This window comes from Scleropages formosus, chromosome 2 (genome assembly GCF_900964775.1).
Source record: "Scleropages formosus chromosome 2, fSclFor1.1, whole genome shotgun sequence".
NCBI lineage: Eukaryota > Metazoa > Chordata > Actinopteri > Osteoglossiformes > Osteoglossidae > Scleropages > Scleropages formosus.
Genome location: NC_041807.1, coordinates 42233246 through 42247226, shown reverse-complemented (window position 1 = coordinate 42247226; position 13981 = coordinate 42233246). Strand labels below are relative to the sequence as shown.

At 47.8% G+C, this 13981-nt stretch overlaps 1 protein-coding gene and 2 non-coding genes across 3 annotated transcripts in view; 1 reads left to right on the top strand and 2 right to left on the bottom strand.

Annotated features, from left to right (window-relative positions):
* trnad-guc (transfer RNA aspartic acid (anticodon GUC)) overlaps positions 1-13 on the bottom strand; it is a 72-nt gene extending 59 nt beyond the window's left edge. Inside the window, exon 1 of the tRNA in view lies at positions 1-13. This exon is cut by the window's left edge and continues 59 nt beyond it. This is a non-coding gene — a tRNA (tRNA-Asp).
* A 112-nt stretch (positions 14-125) lies between these two features.
* trnal-aag (transfer RNA leucine (anticodon AAG)) lies at positions 126-208 on the top strand. The gene has a single exon. It is a non-coding gene; the product is annotated as a tRNA-Leu (tRNA).
* Positions 209-1833: 1625 nt separating this feature from the next.
* g0s2 (G0/G1 switch 2) lies at positions 1834-3113 on the bottom strand. The gene is made up of 2 exons (XM_029246191.1): positions 3013-3113; positions 1834-2667 (listed from the first exon to the last, which is right to left on the bottom strand). Exon 2 carries the CDS (start codon positions 2647-2649, stop codon positions 2311-2313), a length of 339 nt encoding a protein of 112 aa, XP_029102024.1. The 5' UTR covers positions 2650-2667; positions 3013-3113; the 3' UTR covers positions 1834-2310.
* Between the last annotated feature and the right edge of the window lie 10868 nt (positions 3114-13981).

Below are 13981 nucleotides of genomic sequence, written 5' to 3'. Positions count from 1 at the left end.
ATACTAACGAGGAGCTGGGTGCGCCTCAGCCTTGCCGAGTCGCCACTCGACGGCCCGTTCCGACGTCCGGCCTTCGCCTTCCACCTCTGCCTCCCCAAGCTGCGTGAGAGAAGGTGGAGCGCGCCGTCAGGGTGGCCGAGCGGTCTAAGGCGCTGCGTTAAGGTCGCAGTCTCCTCTGGAGGCGTGGGTTTGAATCCCACTTCTGACAAACCTTTAACGTTCCCCCTTACCGATGGTACGAGTCCCTGTCTCAAAGTCGCCCGGCTGCGACACCGAGTTAACCGGGTCACCCTGTTGCGCAAGGCACTGGTCACTTTAGCCATACTTGCATTCTTTGTGAGCAAGGTGGCTTTTGTTTGGTGCCAGGGGCATAGTTACGGGGTGGCCTTGGGTGGCCAGTGCCACCCATCACTGAAGTTCGGCTACCCCTCTGGCCAGACCTGTTGCGCAAAGCACTCTGACCACACTGATAGGTGACTCTTTTGGCCGCTCAAACTCGTATGACGCACATAATATTTCGTGCGGCGCTATTTTGCTGAAGAGCTGCGAACCGTAGATTACATCAGTTGTATCTGCAAGCATAAAATAATATTTTCCAATACCCAATTTGCATCATTAGCATCTAAATATAAAATTATGTAGAATAATGATCATGTTAAATGATATTATGATGTTTTTACAGACATTTCTGTGTACTTCCAATGTCATTTCTTGTGAACATTTGTAATAAATTCTGTAGAATTTATAGAATTTCTGTCTGTAGAATTTGCTTTTGGTACAGCATGTCACAGTCAGTTGTGATTTTTTTTTTTTTTGGGGGAACCCCAATGAAATCATTGGCTCTTACTTGATCACCCTTGAAAAAAGTTCTGGCTACGCCCCTGTTTGGTGCAGGGGTTCGAAAAGCAAGCACGTCCTCTCCATTGCAGAATCAAATCCCGGTCTTTCGCATTACAGACAGGAATACTCACCACCATTTCAACAAGGAGCTGGATGTGTGTAACACTTCTCAAACCGCCAATCAACAGCCTATTCCCACAGCCAGTTTTTTGCCTTCCACCTCTGCAGCAAGTAAACAAGGCTGGACTCCTGGCCGAGTGGGGTTTAAGGTGCTGCTTTAAGGTTAGTCAAAACCCACAGGAGGACGACATCGGCAATGTCCAGTTAAGTCAGAGTTATTCTTGTTCATGTCAGTAGTCGCTCATTTTTACCTGCTGGACTTCGCGCCGTATGTCTGTTAGGTGGCTAATGGAGCACATGGAGGGTAAGGGACTCTGCCTTATTTTGGTCAGACCTTACTACGATTAGAATGGTATCATATATTCTAAATTTTATAAATGAAATTCTACAATTTACTATTTTGAAAATCTATAAATTATCCTTGCTACAGTGCACTGGATGGAGCTTTTTTCTGATTACTCCAGGAGAAACTATATAGCAGTGGTAGAATTACCAAATTAAGAACATTTTGTAGTACTGAAAAGTTACTGCAGCAATAATTACTTGACTTTAAAGATGTCTAAGTACATAGTGGTGCAGTATTGTAAGTCACACTCAAAAAGCTAAATGAATAATTTATATTTGTGATATTAATTTTGTAGTAACAATAGTACTAGTAATCATTAGCAGTATAGTTATAATAGACTGAAAATAATTGGTGGTCAGTTGTTATGAAGATTTACGTTAAAACATTTACACAGCTCCATGTGGAGTATAAAATATAAATGTCAATGAAAATATTATCATACATCATTTGTTTGCATAAAACAACAAAGCAATCAAGTAAAAATTCATTTATTCAGTTATTAAAAACAAAGCATAAAGCATTTGAAAATAAAAAAAAGTACAAATAAAGCATTTGGTTCAGTTTTTCATCATGAAAGCTTCAGCACAGAACCTATGAAGACATTCATCCAGTCACAATCCTCCACTGGGACAGTTAACAAATGTAACATCGGCAACACTGTCAAACATGGCAACGTGGCATGTCTATGGATATCTTAATTTCCAGCGACACCGCTACACATGACAATGCAAAACCTCTGAGGTTATGTGCTGCACAGCAGCAAGGAGTCTCAGGTTCTCTCATTCAGGGGTCCTTTCCACTCCCCTTCTTCACTGACGTCTCCTGGTCAAAAGACACTCAAATGTTTCAGCATGGACCCGACACCGGACTGACCGCGGGGTCCGCCAAAGCAGTGCATCACAGCTCATATCCAGCTTTTGCCAAACAAAAACAAGAAGCTTATTGGCTGTGTTTATAAGTTACAAACCCTGTGCTGCACAGCAAGTGCCATTCACAGAAGTCCTTTAAGAGGCATGTAAGCGGTTGGCCGAGTTCCTCCGCCGCACTACTGCTGGGTGCTTCGTTTGGGTCGCATCCCCCTCAAGGGCCGCTGCCGTTACCTCTGCCCTCTTTCGGATTTTTTCCAGTTTCGCCAACCGCTGCTCCGCAGCTGCCGGTTGCGCCAGGTCCTCATCCAGGGGATCCCGTGCAGTAAAGGGCTGACAGACGGTCTCGACCAGGCCGATCATGACCCCGAAGAAAGCCAGGACCGAGCCCACCAGGTAGATCTTCACCATGCCTCTCCTGGGCTTCTGGGACAGCATTTCTTTGGCAAATGGGAGGAACTCCTGGAGCGTCTCCATGATCTTCCTCAGATATTGCTATTGTATAATAAAGGAAATGACAGCATTATTACTAGAGTAGGTCCTAACTTGAACTGAAGAGTGCCAGGGAATGACTGGGGTTTTGGGAGCATAGGTAGAAGTTTGAGGATTCACATCACCAGATACACCAGTCTTCAGCTACAGAGAAGCTGCTCAGTTAATTTTTTAATTATCTCTGCGTTTTCTTCCTTCCTTGTTCTTTTTGTTTCACAAAACCAATGTATAAGAGAACTTAACTGCCAGATTCTACAAGCTACCGGTTCTTTTCCATAGATACTTTAGGACATTTTTTAGCAAAAACAGCAGCGCAGTGCTATAAATTACTTAAAAGTAAAAACTTACCCAGGCTCTCCAACGTCCGGAGTAAAATGTGCGCAAAAACTGCGGTTGCCGCGCTCCTTCCGACGACCGACACCGAGAGCGTCTGCGTTGAGCGTCACGGCAGACGGTGCGTTTTTTAAAGGCGCAGAGAGCTTGACCACGCCCCTTGCGGGACCCTCATGAATATTCATCAGCGAGGGAAGGGGGAGGATGGGAGAGCGCGTGCGCTACGTGTGGGGACGCTGCGGTCGTCTCTTGCCGTCAATACGGACTGTGCGCCGTCCTCGTCCTCGTGGCGCGCGGTGCGCTCGTGTCGGCTCGCGCACTCCCACGTGTTCAGTCAGTGCCCCGGTTGAAAGTGTCGGCAAAAAGGACAGCGCTTTATGTTTTTTACTTTGAATTTGCTAAACGTCATCGGCCGTCGTAGCTCCTCGCTCAGTTTTCCGTGTTCTTCTTCTTCTTCTTCCATTGAATTTCGACTGCTTTGTCTGTATAGATTCAGTGGAAACAGTTACAGTAGCATGAAGGAAACGGTCACTGTGTTACAAAAACTTCAAGTTGCACAGCCGACAGAACGTTCAACGTCGTGTCTGGAATGATCGTACCGTACGGCGTCTCCCACACCCCCCGCGAAGGGACGATTTCAATGGACTCGCAGCCACAGTGTCAGTTACGCGCGCAGTCGCTGTCGTTCAATCTTAGTTCCATCATCAATAACATTGAAAGTAGGCGAACGAGTGACGCCGAATAAGAAAGATTCTCTTTGAATCTTTGTTAAAGAAATGTGCAGTTGATGGCCTGCTGTGTGTGATCCCTCCATTCCTTCACCCTTTCACCCACTTTGAAACTCTTTGTCGAGTGACTAATGATGACAAACAAGGTGAACGCGCTCTAACCGCGTTGTCGGCGCGTCTCTCAGTCCCTGCCTTTCAACTTCAGTTACTGCGCGACAGAAATGCCTCCCTGGCACGTGACAGCCTTTTTTCTTTTCCGCGCCGCGCGCGTGGACGATAAGAGGGGACGTGTTGTTCAGGAAACACCCTCCTGTCCACGGAGATCCAAGTTGGAAATTGGAGCACAAGCCAGTGAACCCACTCACCCGAAGTGTGTGTGTGTGTGACTCAGACAGACTCCACGAACGAACCCAGCAGATGAGTGATGACGGTAACACTGGTGTCTGACACTGCAGCTGCAGAGGAAAAACACATCATGAGATGTGTGTGTATACGACGATGGATGGATGATGGATGGATGGGGAAGTGATGAGTTGTGAAATAAGCCGGGAAGCCAGCGCACTCAATGTGCTTCCTCGTGCACAAACGATTACGTGTCTCGCGTGCGTGCGTGGGTGGGTGCACCCTCGTGTTTCTCTGCGTGTACGTACGTGTGTTTGCGAGTGTGTAAGCACCGGCGGAATGCTGGACTGGTGAGGTGAAAAAACCTAATGTGTGTAAAACACACCGACTGGCAAAATTGTGGATGAAGGAGGCTAAAGCAAACCGAAGCAAACTAGTCAAGAGTATAAATGGATAGTATGTGACCTTCCCCAGAGCGCACCGTGTCATCAAAAACGCAATAAACAAGGTAAACTTCAGTAAATAATTGTTCCGTGGTGGCGCGCGCTCCCCTCCTGCTCGGCTAGACGTCACACTGCCGCGTGTGTGAGTGTGGAAACACAAGAATTGCTACATCCCCCCCCAAGTGTTTTGTGCCGCGTGGAGCCCGCTGGCTGTTTCATTGCATCCGTGTCCCCGAAGGGACGGGCCACCCCCGTCCACGTGCCGTGCGTCACTCTGCCGCTTTTGGTGTTATAGTGGCAAAGGGCGACCCCCCCACCAAAATTCCCCTTGTTTTTATTGTTTTCATTCTTTTCTCTCCGTCCCACACGTCTGACATCCTACGGGAGACTCCGATCGTGGCGGGAACGTCCCGTCCGCAGCTAGTCTGGAAACGCCACTGCCCGCGACGCGCACTCCGTGTGCATCTTTATAAAGGGCCAAACAACGCGTGCTGCATTCCATGTTTTCCTCTTCTGACTACTGGAAGAGTTCATTTAGGACATGCGTGCGCAGACAGGGCAGGTGTGCAGAAACACAGACCGGGCGCCTCCCAGGTGCTGCTGCTGTCTGTTCGGCTGCAGCGTGGGGGGCCGTTTATATTGTGGCCCTTTATTACGCAGACAAACACAATAATAAACGTGTTTCCACGCAGAGGCCTCAGTCCATGTGTATCACAAGCAATAGAAAACGAAGAGACACACCTCCAGGGTGTCTGGAACACACGCACGTGTGTGGCTGGACTCTGGGATCACTGCGCCTAATCAGAGTGGGGCACAGCTGTGGCACATTCACAGCACCAGTGTCTGCACCTCTGCATCTTGCTTTTTAATGACACCATAAAGCAGCCACATGAGGGATAAGTAATAGAGATCACCTCAAGATTATTCAGAAGGGCTGTATGAATTTTTTTTTATATATTCATAAATGGACCGGCGTCCCGTCCTGGGTGTGTCCCCTCCCCGTTCAGCCTTACGCCCCGTGTTGCCGGGTTAGGCTCCGGTTCCCCGCGACCCCGTATGGAACAAGCAGTTCAGAAAATGTGTGCGTGTGTGTATATTCATAAATGCTTCTTGGACTTCTTTGACCACACCAGGGTTCCAGCCTGTGCCGGACATCCAGAATACGGAGAAAATTCCAGCAAAAGATATAGTGTAAATACTTAATCCGACTTAAGTCGTAGCAGCTGAGCAACGTACCTGAGCTGTTTAACCGACACGTGACAGCCCAGCAGCCTCAGAGACTGGGGCGCATTGTGTTTGTTCATTTCTCCAAACATCGCAGTTTAAGATAATGCTCATGCTACGATGCGTGTGGTTATCGAGGGCAGAAGCTGATGTTGTCGCACCGGGGTGGTGGTAGACGCTGGGAAAACAGCGCGCCAGTGGGTGAAAGGTCTGGACGCATGGGAACGTACTGCGGCTCTACAGAACAGTCAAGTTCACCCTGCGACAAACGCACCACCTGGGTGAACACCAGCTGTTTCACGCAGAACAATGAAACACTCGACCAAAGAAACTCCTGAATGCCATAAATAAAGTTTTTTTTAAAAAAAACGGCAAGACTATATGACGCAGTCGATAGTTTCAACGTTTATGGTGGATATTCACTCCCGATGTCGATACTGCCCAACATCAAAAGAAGACAATGACGCTTGAGTTATTGTGTCTTCGTGGCTTGACTTTCCTCCTGGACTTTGATCTCTAAGGTGAGGAGGAAAGCAAAGTGGCAGAATGGAGTCGAAGCTTCTGCTGTTTTCGAAGTGCTCCTGTCCTCCGTCTTTGGAGAAAAAAGCTCACGAACACAGAGCCTATAAACCAACCATGAACCCAACAACTGCGTGTTGGTCACCAAACATTTGCAAAATGTCACCATCGGAAGCTGTTATGTTTCATTATTGCTGCGTGTACTCAGCAGGGTTTCGTTTATTTCCGGTGTCAGATATCCTGTGCTCTCCAGACTTGTCAAGGACTCAGATCCTCCAGTAAGCTGTTGCACAAAGGACCTTGTTGCTGCAAGGGATTTTACACGTCTCAAAACACAAAGTGCTTATTGTTTCTGTCGAAAACGTGACCTTGTGTTAAAATGGTGAGCCGAATGTTTTCTGTGAAATCATCTTTTAGTTCACTGTGTCTTTGTAGCATTCGCAATGTCTCTGCAGCTCAAAGAGGACAATGACATGAACGTTGATTAAAAACACACCAGCGGGTTGTTGCTCTCGGTCTCTTGTCGAAGCAGAATCGCACGAGTGGGCGTGGATCTAAAAGCGTGTAACCGTGCTGGAGAAGGAGACAGATAGGGTTGCTGTCCAAGTGTGGGAAGTGTGCTGTCCTCTGTGCTGACTGGGAAAGGCGGCACGGCGAAGAAACCGATGAGCTCATGACGAAACTGACCGTCTGCTCCTGATGCCAGCCACCGAGGGCCAAGTGGCGCAACCTCCCTTTCTGTCTCCCTGTCTTTCTTGCACTTTCTCTCCCTTTCCTCTCTTGGGCAGCTGGGCAAATGGGTGAACGTTCCAAGTGATGAAGCAAAATACAGAAGTACGGTGTTGACACATAAAGGAAAGATGTATTGCATCTTTCCGTACTTTGAGCACATTTTATCCTACTGTAGGACCTTAAAAACATCTGTATTTTTTATTGCTTTCTGAGCTTCCCTCTTTTAAGTTTCAGCGGCGGCACGTAGTAGTGTGGTTAAGAAGCTCGATGTTTGTCCAGAATGTTCCAGGCTTAAGTCTCAGCCAAAGAGCATTTACACATTTTTTTCTTTAATAGTATGAAAACAGAGTCTGTCCTTCTTCAGCAGCTGTGTAGGCTGGTTTCACATGTTGCAGGGCATGCATTTCTTTTGATATTTTGTCCACGTGTGTAAAACAGAAGTATGGTGAGGGCATCCAGCCTTGTTTATCTACAAGGCTCAATAAAATACACACACACACACACACATTTTCAGAACCGCTTGTCCCATACGGGGTCACGGGGAACCGGAGCCTACCCGGCAACACAGGGCGTAAGGCCGGAGGGGGAGGGGACACACCCAGGACGGGACGCCAGTCCGTCGCAAGGCACCCCAAGCGGGACTCGAACCCCAGACCCACCGAAGAGGAGGACTGCGGTCCAACCCACTGCGCCACCGCACCTCAATAAAATACATTTACATTTAAATCACATTTATTTTTTTAGCAGACGTCTTTCTCCAAGATGACGTACATTTCCAAGAACTATGCAAATAAAGTGGAAATACACGATAGATCCCATTTCATACTCATTTTCGCTGCGTGGGTATGGAATTGATCGTTCTGCAACATATCCATTGTGAGACTCCAAAGAGAAATTGGTTCATAAACTAATTTTACACCTACTTTCAATGCCAAGTCGTCTTTTAGTGATTATTCAGGCTTTTTGCAGACAAAATAAAACTTGACACTTTATTTTCCTAAATAAAAACTGAGAAATGAACAACGACAGGGATCTTCCACCGTCTTTTTCTTAACACAAAGTTAAACTAGTGAACATATGAGCAGAAGAGCCGCACTGGCTGTAATGCTCTGGTAAACATATTGCGCCCATCTAGTCACCTGTCACCCTGCAGTCTAAACTGTACAGAGATCAGTGAGCAAGACAGCAAGAGGACGAAGTCCATCAGTGACACCATGCGCAGTCAGGTGGCACGAACTCTCTCCCACTGGGCGCAGAACCAGCTCAAAGGCAGCAGGGCTTGAGGCCACCGTTGCAAAAGAAAGGACAGTGTTGCCAAGTGACTGGACAAGGTCACAGATGAGGACCTTCGGTGTGAAGCCAACGCACCAGAGGGGTGAGTTGGAACCTGGACACTGTGCGATGGCATCAGACAACGCCATCAGGATTTTTGTTTGTATTTTTTGCACCATCAGAAATGTCTGCACAGAATAGCTGGATCTTTACCACCAGGTGTTCGAGTTTCAGCAACTTTGTCTGCACCCTTCGGCCAAAAATCTGGCCTCTAAACCACACCAGCCATGTCCTCATATGGTATTTTTGCAGTATGTGGCCAGCTGTAGGGTAGAGGTGGCCACATGGATGGGACAAAGGCAAAGGACGACAGGTTTTCTGCACCAAGAAAAGGCTTCATTGGAAAATAAACTAAAAAAACGTATCAATAACTCAGTATATAATAATTCAGCTGTCACACATCACACTAGATGCTGTGTGCATGTTATCTGATGGCCATGTATGACGGTCACCTCACCTCTAATTATACGATGAAGGACTGAACTCATACCGGACGCATCAGTGTAGTCAACGTGCTCCGACCTGGGTCGTCTTACGGTCGGCCGCCATTCCTTTTGCTCGAGCTTTGTGGTCAACGGATGGCCCAAGAAAAAAAGGGAACAGCTAGGCAGTTGAAGGTGGACTCAAGCCCCTTTTTAGCTGTCTTATTAATAAAAATACACAACAACGAAGGTCAGCACAGATCAGGCACATGCACCTATGCTCATGCCTGTGCATAGATTTCTGCTCCTCGTCAGTGTTTCAAAGGGTTTTGTTAGATCCTGCCAAGGGGCTGAAGCTGTCAGTCAGGACTGATGAGGAATCCTTCAGCACACAGGGCCAACACGAGGAGCTCTGACATGTCTGACGAATGCACAATATGCAGACATGGCCCTGAGGGAGAGACCCCCCCACGCAGTTGTGCTCTCCCAGCTTGGCTCTGCTCTGTGGTTATTAAAAGCTCTTGGGGTCATGGCAGGAAATGTTATGATATGATAAAGGACTTAATGATGTACATCGTAGCAACTGAAGGTCACGTTCCAGAGCAGTGCGTCTCCAGTCTGCTCCCACACTGGTGCGGCCAAGCTGCTTTGACATGTCTCCTTAAGTGATCTCTGTGTAAATGCTGAGAGCCAAGAGTGTGAATGACCCGGGCGGAAAACAGCTCTGACTGGTACAAGAACACACGCTTACGGAGCTGGAGGGAGGCGGGCAGGATGCACACTTACGCAGCGTGGGTGAGGAAGCACCGGACACACACAGCGGGGGTGAGGAGAGCTGGATACACACTTGCGCAGTGGCATGAGGATGGCTGGATATGCAGTTTCACAGCACAGTTAAGGGAACCATGGTAAACAAAGCCTTTGTGAAGCTACTGAAGTTACTATACCGAGAGCGCAGGGGCTCAGCTCAATCACACAAGGTTATAAAGCTATGGAAAACCTTCCGAAAATAAATGTTGAAAAGTTGCCGACAAAACAAGTCCTATAATCTGAAATGAAAACATTACCAGAGGGAAACTGAGCAGTTGTTGTAGTATTGTGTGTATCTGCAGTAGGGTGCGTGTCGGATGTCGAGCCGAAGCCTTGTCTCAGATGGGGGCGGATGACGAGCGCGGCAGGATCAAGGAATTCTGGTGCAAATTGTGATGACTGTGTTACTCTCTTGCAGCGGTAGTACAGTGAGCTTCTTCTGGTGTGATGGTTAAGGTCAGATAAGTATGTGGCGGGTTGCTGGTTCAAGCCCCCAGCTCTGTTGGTCAGTAGTGTTGAGACAGTTAGAAATGTAGTAAATGCTAATATGTATTAAAGAAAAACATGCTCCCTGGACCATTGAGAACAGTTTCCACATCCCCATGGAGCCTAACACATAAGGTGTCTGAGTTTGGGGCAGCTGCTTCATGGTTCAAGTCCCTTTTGGGTTGCTAGTGCTTACGTGACACCAATGGGCTAATTAATGAAGTTCTTCTTTGGTTGCATAAATCAGAGCATCAGGACCCTTGTTCACAGGTAGCTCATCAGTATCAGAGCTGCCACCTGTCAATGTTGCTAGCTCAAATCCCCCCAGTGCTGTAGTACTCTTGAGCAAGGTACTTAACCTGAAGTACTCCAGTAAAATTTGCTCAGCTGTGTAAATTGTTCTAAGCTGCTCTAGAGTACCAGCTAAAGGAATACATGTCAATGTAGCACATACTGTATGTGTTACATCAGTATAACAAATATAAGTTCATCACTCCAACAGGAACACAGTGCTCTGCCTCCTTGTCCTTTTCACAAAGGGTCCAAAATCAGAAGTCTGCCAGTTCTCAACTTTTACCCCAGTGTGGTGGAATGAGCTCCCGCTATTCCTCAGAGCTGCTGAATCCCTCCCGCATTCAAGAAGCGTCTCAGAGCCATTTCTCTCCTGATATCCTGACAGCTCCATAAACGAGTCCAACACCATCTACTGTGATCATTTATGTATTTGCTATTTGCATTGAGGCTGTGTCTAAAGTGCTGTGTCGACGGGTGATGCACTTTGTTTACTCTGAGTTTTACAGCAATGTCTAAATGCATAAACGTACGTGCAGATGTATTTTACTTAGCAGTAAGCGGCGCAGCCTGTTTTCACCCTACTTCTGTACAGGATGAGTCAAAAGCCCGACTGAGCCACCTACTGTGATTTCAAGATCAGGACACGCTCCGTCCCAAGCGCCAAATGCAAACATTGTGTTATTGAAGGTCAACATTCGAGGTCCACTCTAACGCTTCCCAGTGAGCCAAAAATAGACACACACTCTGCGGTGTTTACTGCAGAACCTGTTCATAGTCTCACTGGCGTGTCGTGACTAAACATCGCAGACGCAGTACCTGTATGGGCTGGTTTACAAAAACAAGGAAACAGGTGTAGACTAGTTACATAGCTGGGGTCCTCTTATTTATATGTATGTATAAAAGTTATAAGTTATGTCAGGCTGTATACAGCTATATATGTGATCTATATATACACACACACACACACACACTTTCTGAACTGCTTGTCCCACACAGGGCACAAGGCTGGAGGAGGAGGGGACACACCCAGGACGGGATGTCAGTCTGTCACAAGGCACCTCAAGCTGGACTTGAACCCCAGACCCACCGGAGAGCAGGACCTGGGCCAACCCACTGCACCCCCCCTTGTATGTATATATATATATATATATGTAGCTATATGCAGCTATCTAAAGCAGGATTTCATAATGCTCACCACTGGTTGTCCAGGAGTTACGAGGGTCTCTGCTACCTGTACAGGTGTGTGTGCTTTGTGCCTCCAGAGGAGGTTTTCCTTTGCCCACAGCCTGCGAGGGACAACCTGCTCATGAATTTTGAGACCAGATAAGGTCGAGGAGTCTTGGCCAAGATAGTAGCAGACGTCCTTTTGCAAGTCGTGACGTCATGGCCTCTACTCTGACTGAGCTGCGTTTGTATTTTCCTTACTTGCGATATCACACTTTCACAGGCAGGAACAGCAGAATACAGAATATGCTAGAAATCTTGTAAATGCACAATATTGACTATTCTAAATATGTAAGGGTTGGCCCCACTTTTCCTGAAGGAGGCTTTAAAGCTGCATTTTCACCTGTTAAATTTACTTAGTCGACAGTTTTCTCCAGAGTAACTTAGAGTGTTAAGATTATAATTACTATAGTTACAAACTTACCCATTTAGGCAGCTGGGAAATTCTACTGGAAGAATTTAGGGTAAGTACCTTATGCAACACTACTACAGCTGGAAGTAGGGATTAAACCTACAACCTTTGGGTTCAAAGGTAGGAGCTCAAACCACTACACTACCAGCTACCCCCAGCTGTCCTTACCTGCCCCACTGAGCCATCATTCAGGCTCAAGCGGTGATAACTGTCTTTAATGGCATGAAAAATACCAACTTATTAATAAGGCAGCCAGTAGTTACAGTGCTGCCATATGAAGTGGTGTACATACATATTTCACCTGACCAAAGAAAACTTAGAATGTTGTTAAAGTTGATGAAACAGCTTCGGGGTTAGAAGTTGCGACGTGTCGTGAAAGTCAGTAGGTGTTCGCATATCCCATAAACCCAACCAGAAACTTTTCATGTTGCATGTTGTCTGTTCTCTTCCGTAAAGTCCTCTTAAAACACTCCCGTGCTCAGGTTTTATTCCAGGTGTGGGTGTCGGGCCAGGGTTTGTACCCTTTCGGAGGGCTCGTGCCTGCTGCCCAGAGAGCTCGGACAAAAAAGAGGTAAATGGGGGCTTGGGCTTAAGAACTTGGTTCGAGGTGAGAATATGATTAGGAATGTCGCCAGAGTTAGAGTTGGCGGTTCTGGTTCGCTGAAAACAGTGCACGTGGGGACCTGAAGGTGAGGTGCTCTTCGTATAACGTGTGTTTGATAGACAGCTGAGTGTGGCCGAGAGTTTGGGTTCATACTTCCCTCCAAAGATGTTGCTTTTACAAACTCCGGTGGAAGCATGTGTAGGCTGATGAAATGAAACGCATAAAAGAGACACAGAAGAGCTGAAACTAAAGGAAAATACGGGTTTTACGCTGCAGTCATCCATACATTTAATGTAGCTGTCGAAGTTCCTCCATCAGCAGTTGTGCGTAGAAGCTGCTCTTCCTTCCCACACGCGTGCGTCGGGGGCTCAGGATTGGCCGCCTCAGCAGATGGGCTTTCGAAACTCTGCGGCCGGTTTGCCCAACCAGACGGCGATGCTCCTGGCGATGTGGACACCGCGGGGCGCAGGAACTTTCGCCTGCTTTCAGAGCCGGGCCACAGCCTGCTGCTGGGAATACAGGCGTCTCTGTCTGCTGGGAGGGGGCAGTGCTGGCTTTGCTCTAGCCCCACACGTAGCACTATGTGACGAGAAGGGACAGGAGTCCACAGCCACTGGGGGGGGGGGGGGGCGGTTGTGAAATTACTTGTGGTTCAGCTCTCAGACTGATAACTGTCCATGGGGGCGGTAGCGGGTGCAGGGGGGGACACAGAGGTCACGCCGTCCGACGGACAGAGGTCAACATGGGAAGGTCTCCCTGGAGCTGGACTACATGTGCACAGGGCAGTTGAACCCCAAGAGCCTCAGGTGACATTAGCTGCTGTATACCCTGACGTAGACTGACTTAGTGCTCATGTTTGCTGAGGAGACGGTTTACAGTTCACTTTTCGGCAGGATGTTCGGAAAGTTCGGCATCTAGAAACCGAGGGCCAGAACTGCCCGTATTGTTGACCATTTCCACTGCAGCCTGATACAGGCAGTCAAGGCCTCTGATTATGTAATGAGCCAAACGAGATATGGGACAGTTAGCAGGAGCAAATATGCAGAGTGTCTGCTGGGGGCTTTGGAAATGGTGCAGGGTGTGGTACGGGGTGTAGTACAGGGTGTAACGGTGGCGTAAGCTACACTGTGGTAAAAGACAATGTCACGAATGGTGAAAGTGGACGTATGGGGCAGACAAACGGTTTTTCATCTTGCTTTTGTAACACGGACAACAGACGGTGTGTGCAGGGAGAGTCACCGACTGCCAGAGTTGCGTCCTGACGTCAGTGCGAAACCAGGGTTCTTGAAGATACCCCAGGAATCCTACATCTGGATTTCCGCAGCTGGTTTCTGCAGGAACGCATCTGGGATCTTCTCAGTCGAACCCGGAGTGAACGCAGTCAGAAGTGTTATATAGTCATGGGCACGTAG

Excerpts from the sequence above, each read along its gene's own strand:
- g0s2 (XM_029246191.1), bottom strand. The coding sequence starts at position 2,649 with ATGGAGACGCTCCAGGAGTTCCTCCCATTTGCCAAAGAAATGCTGTCC.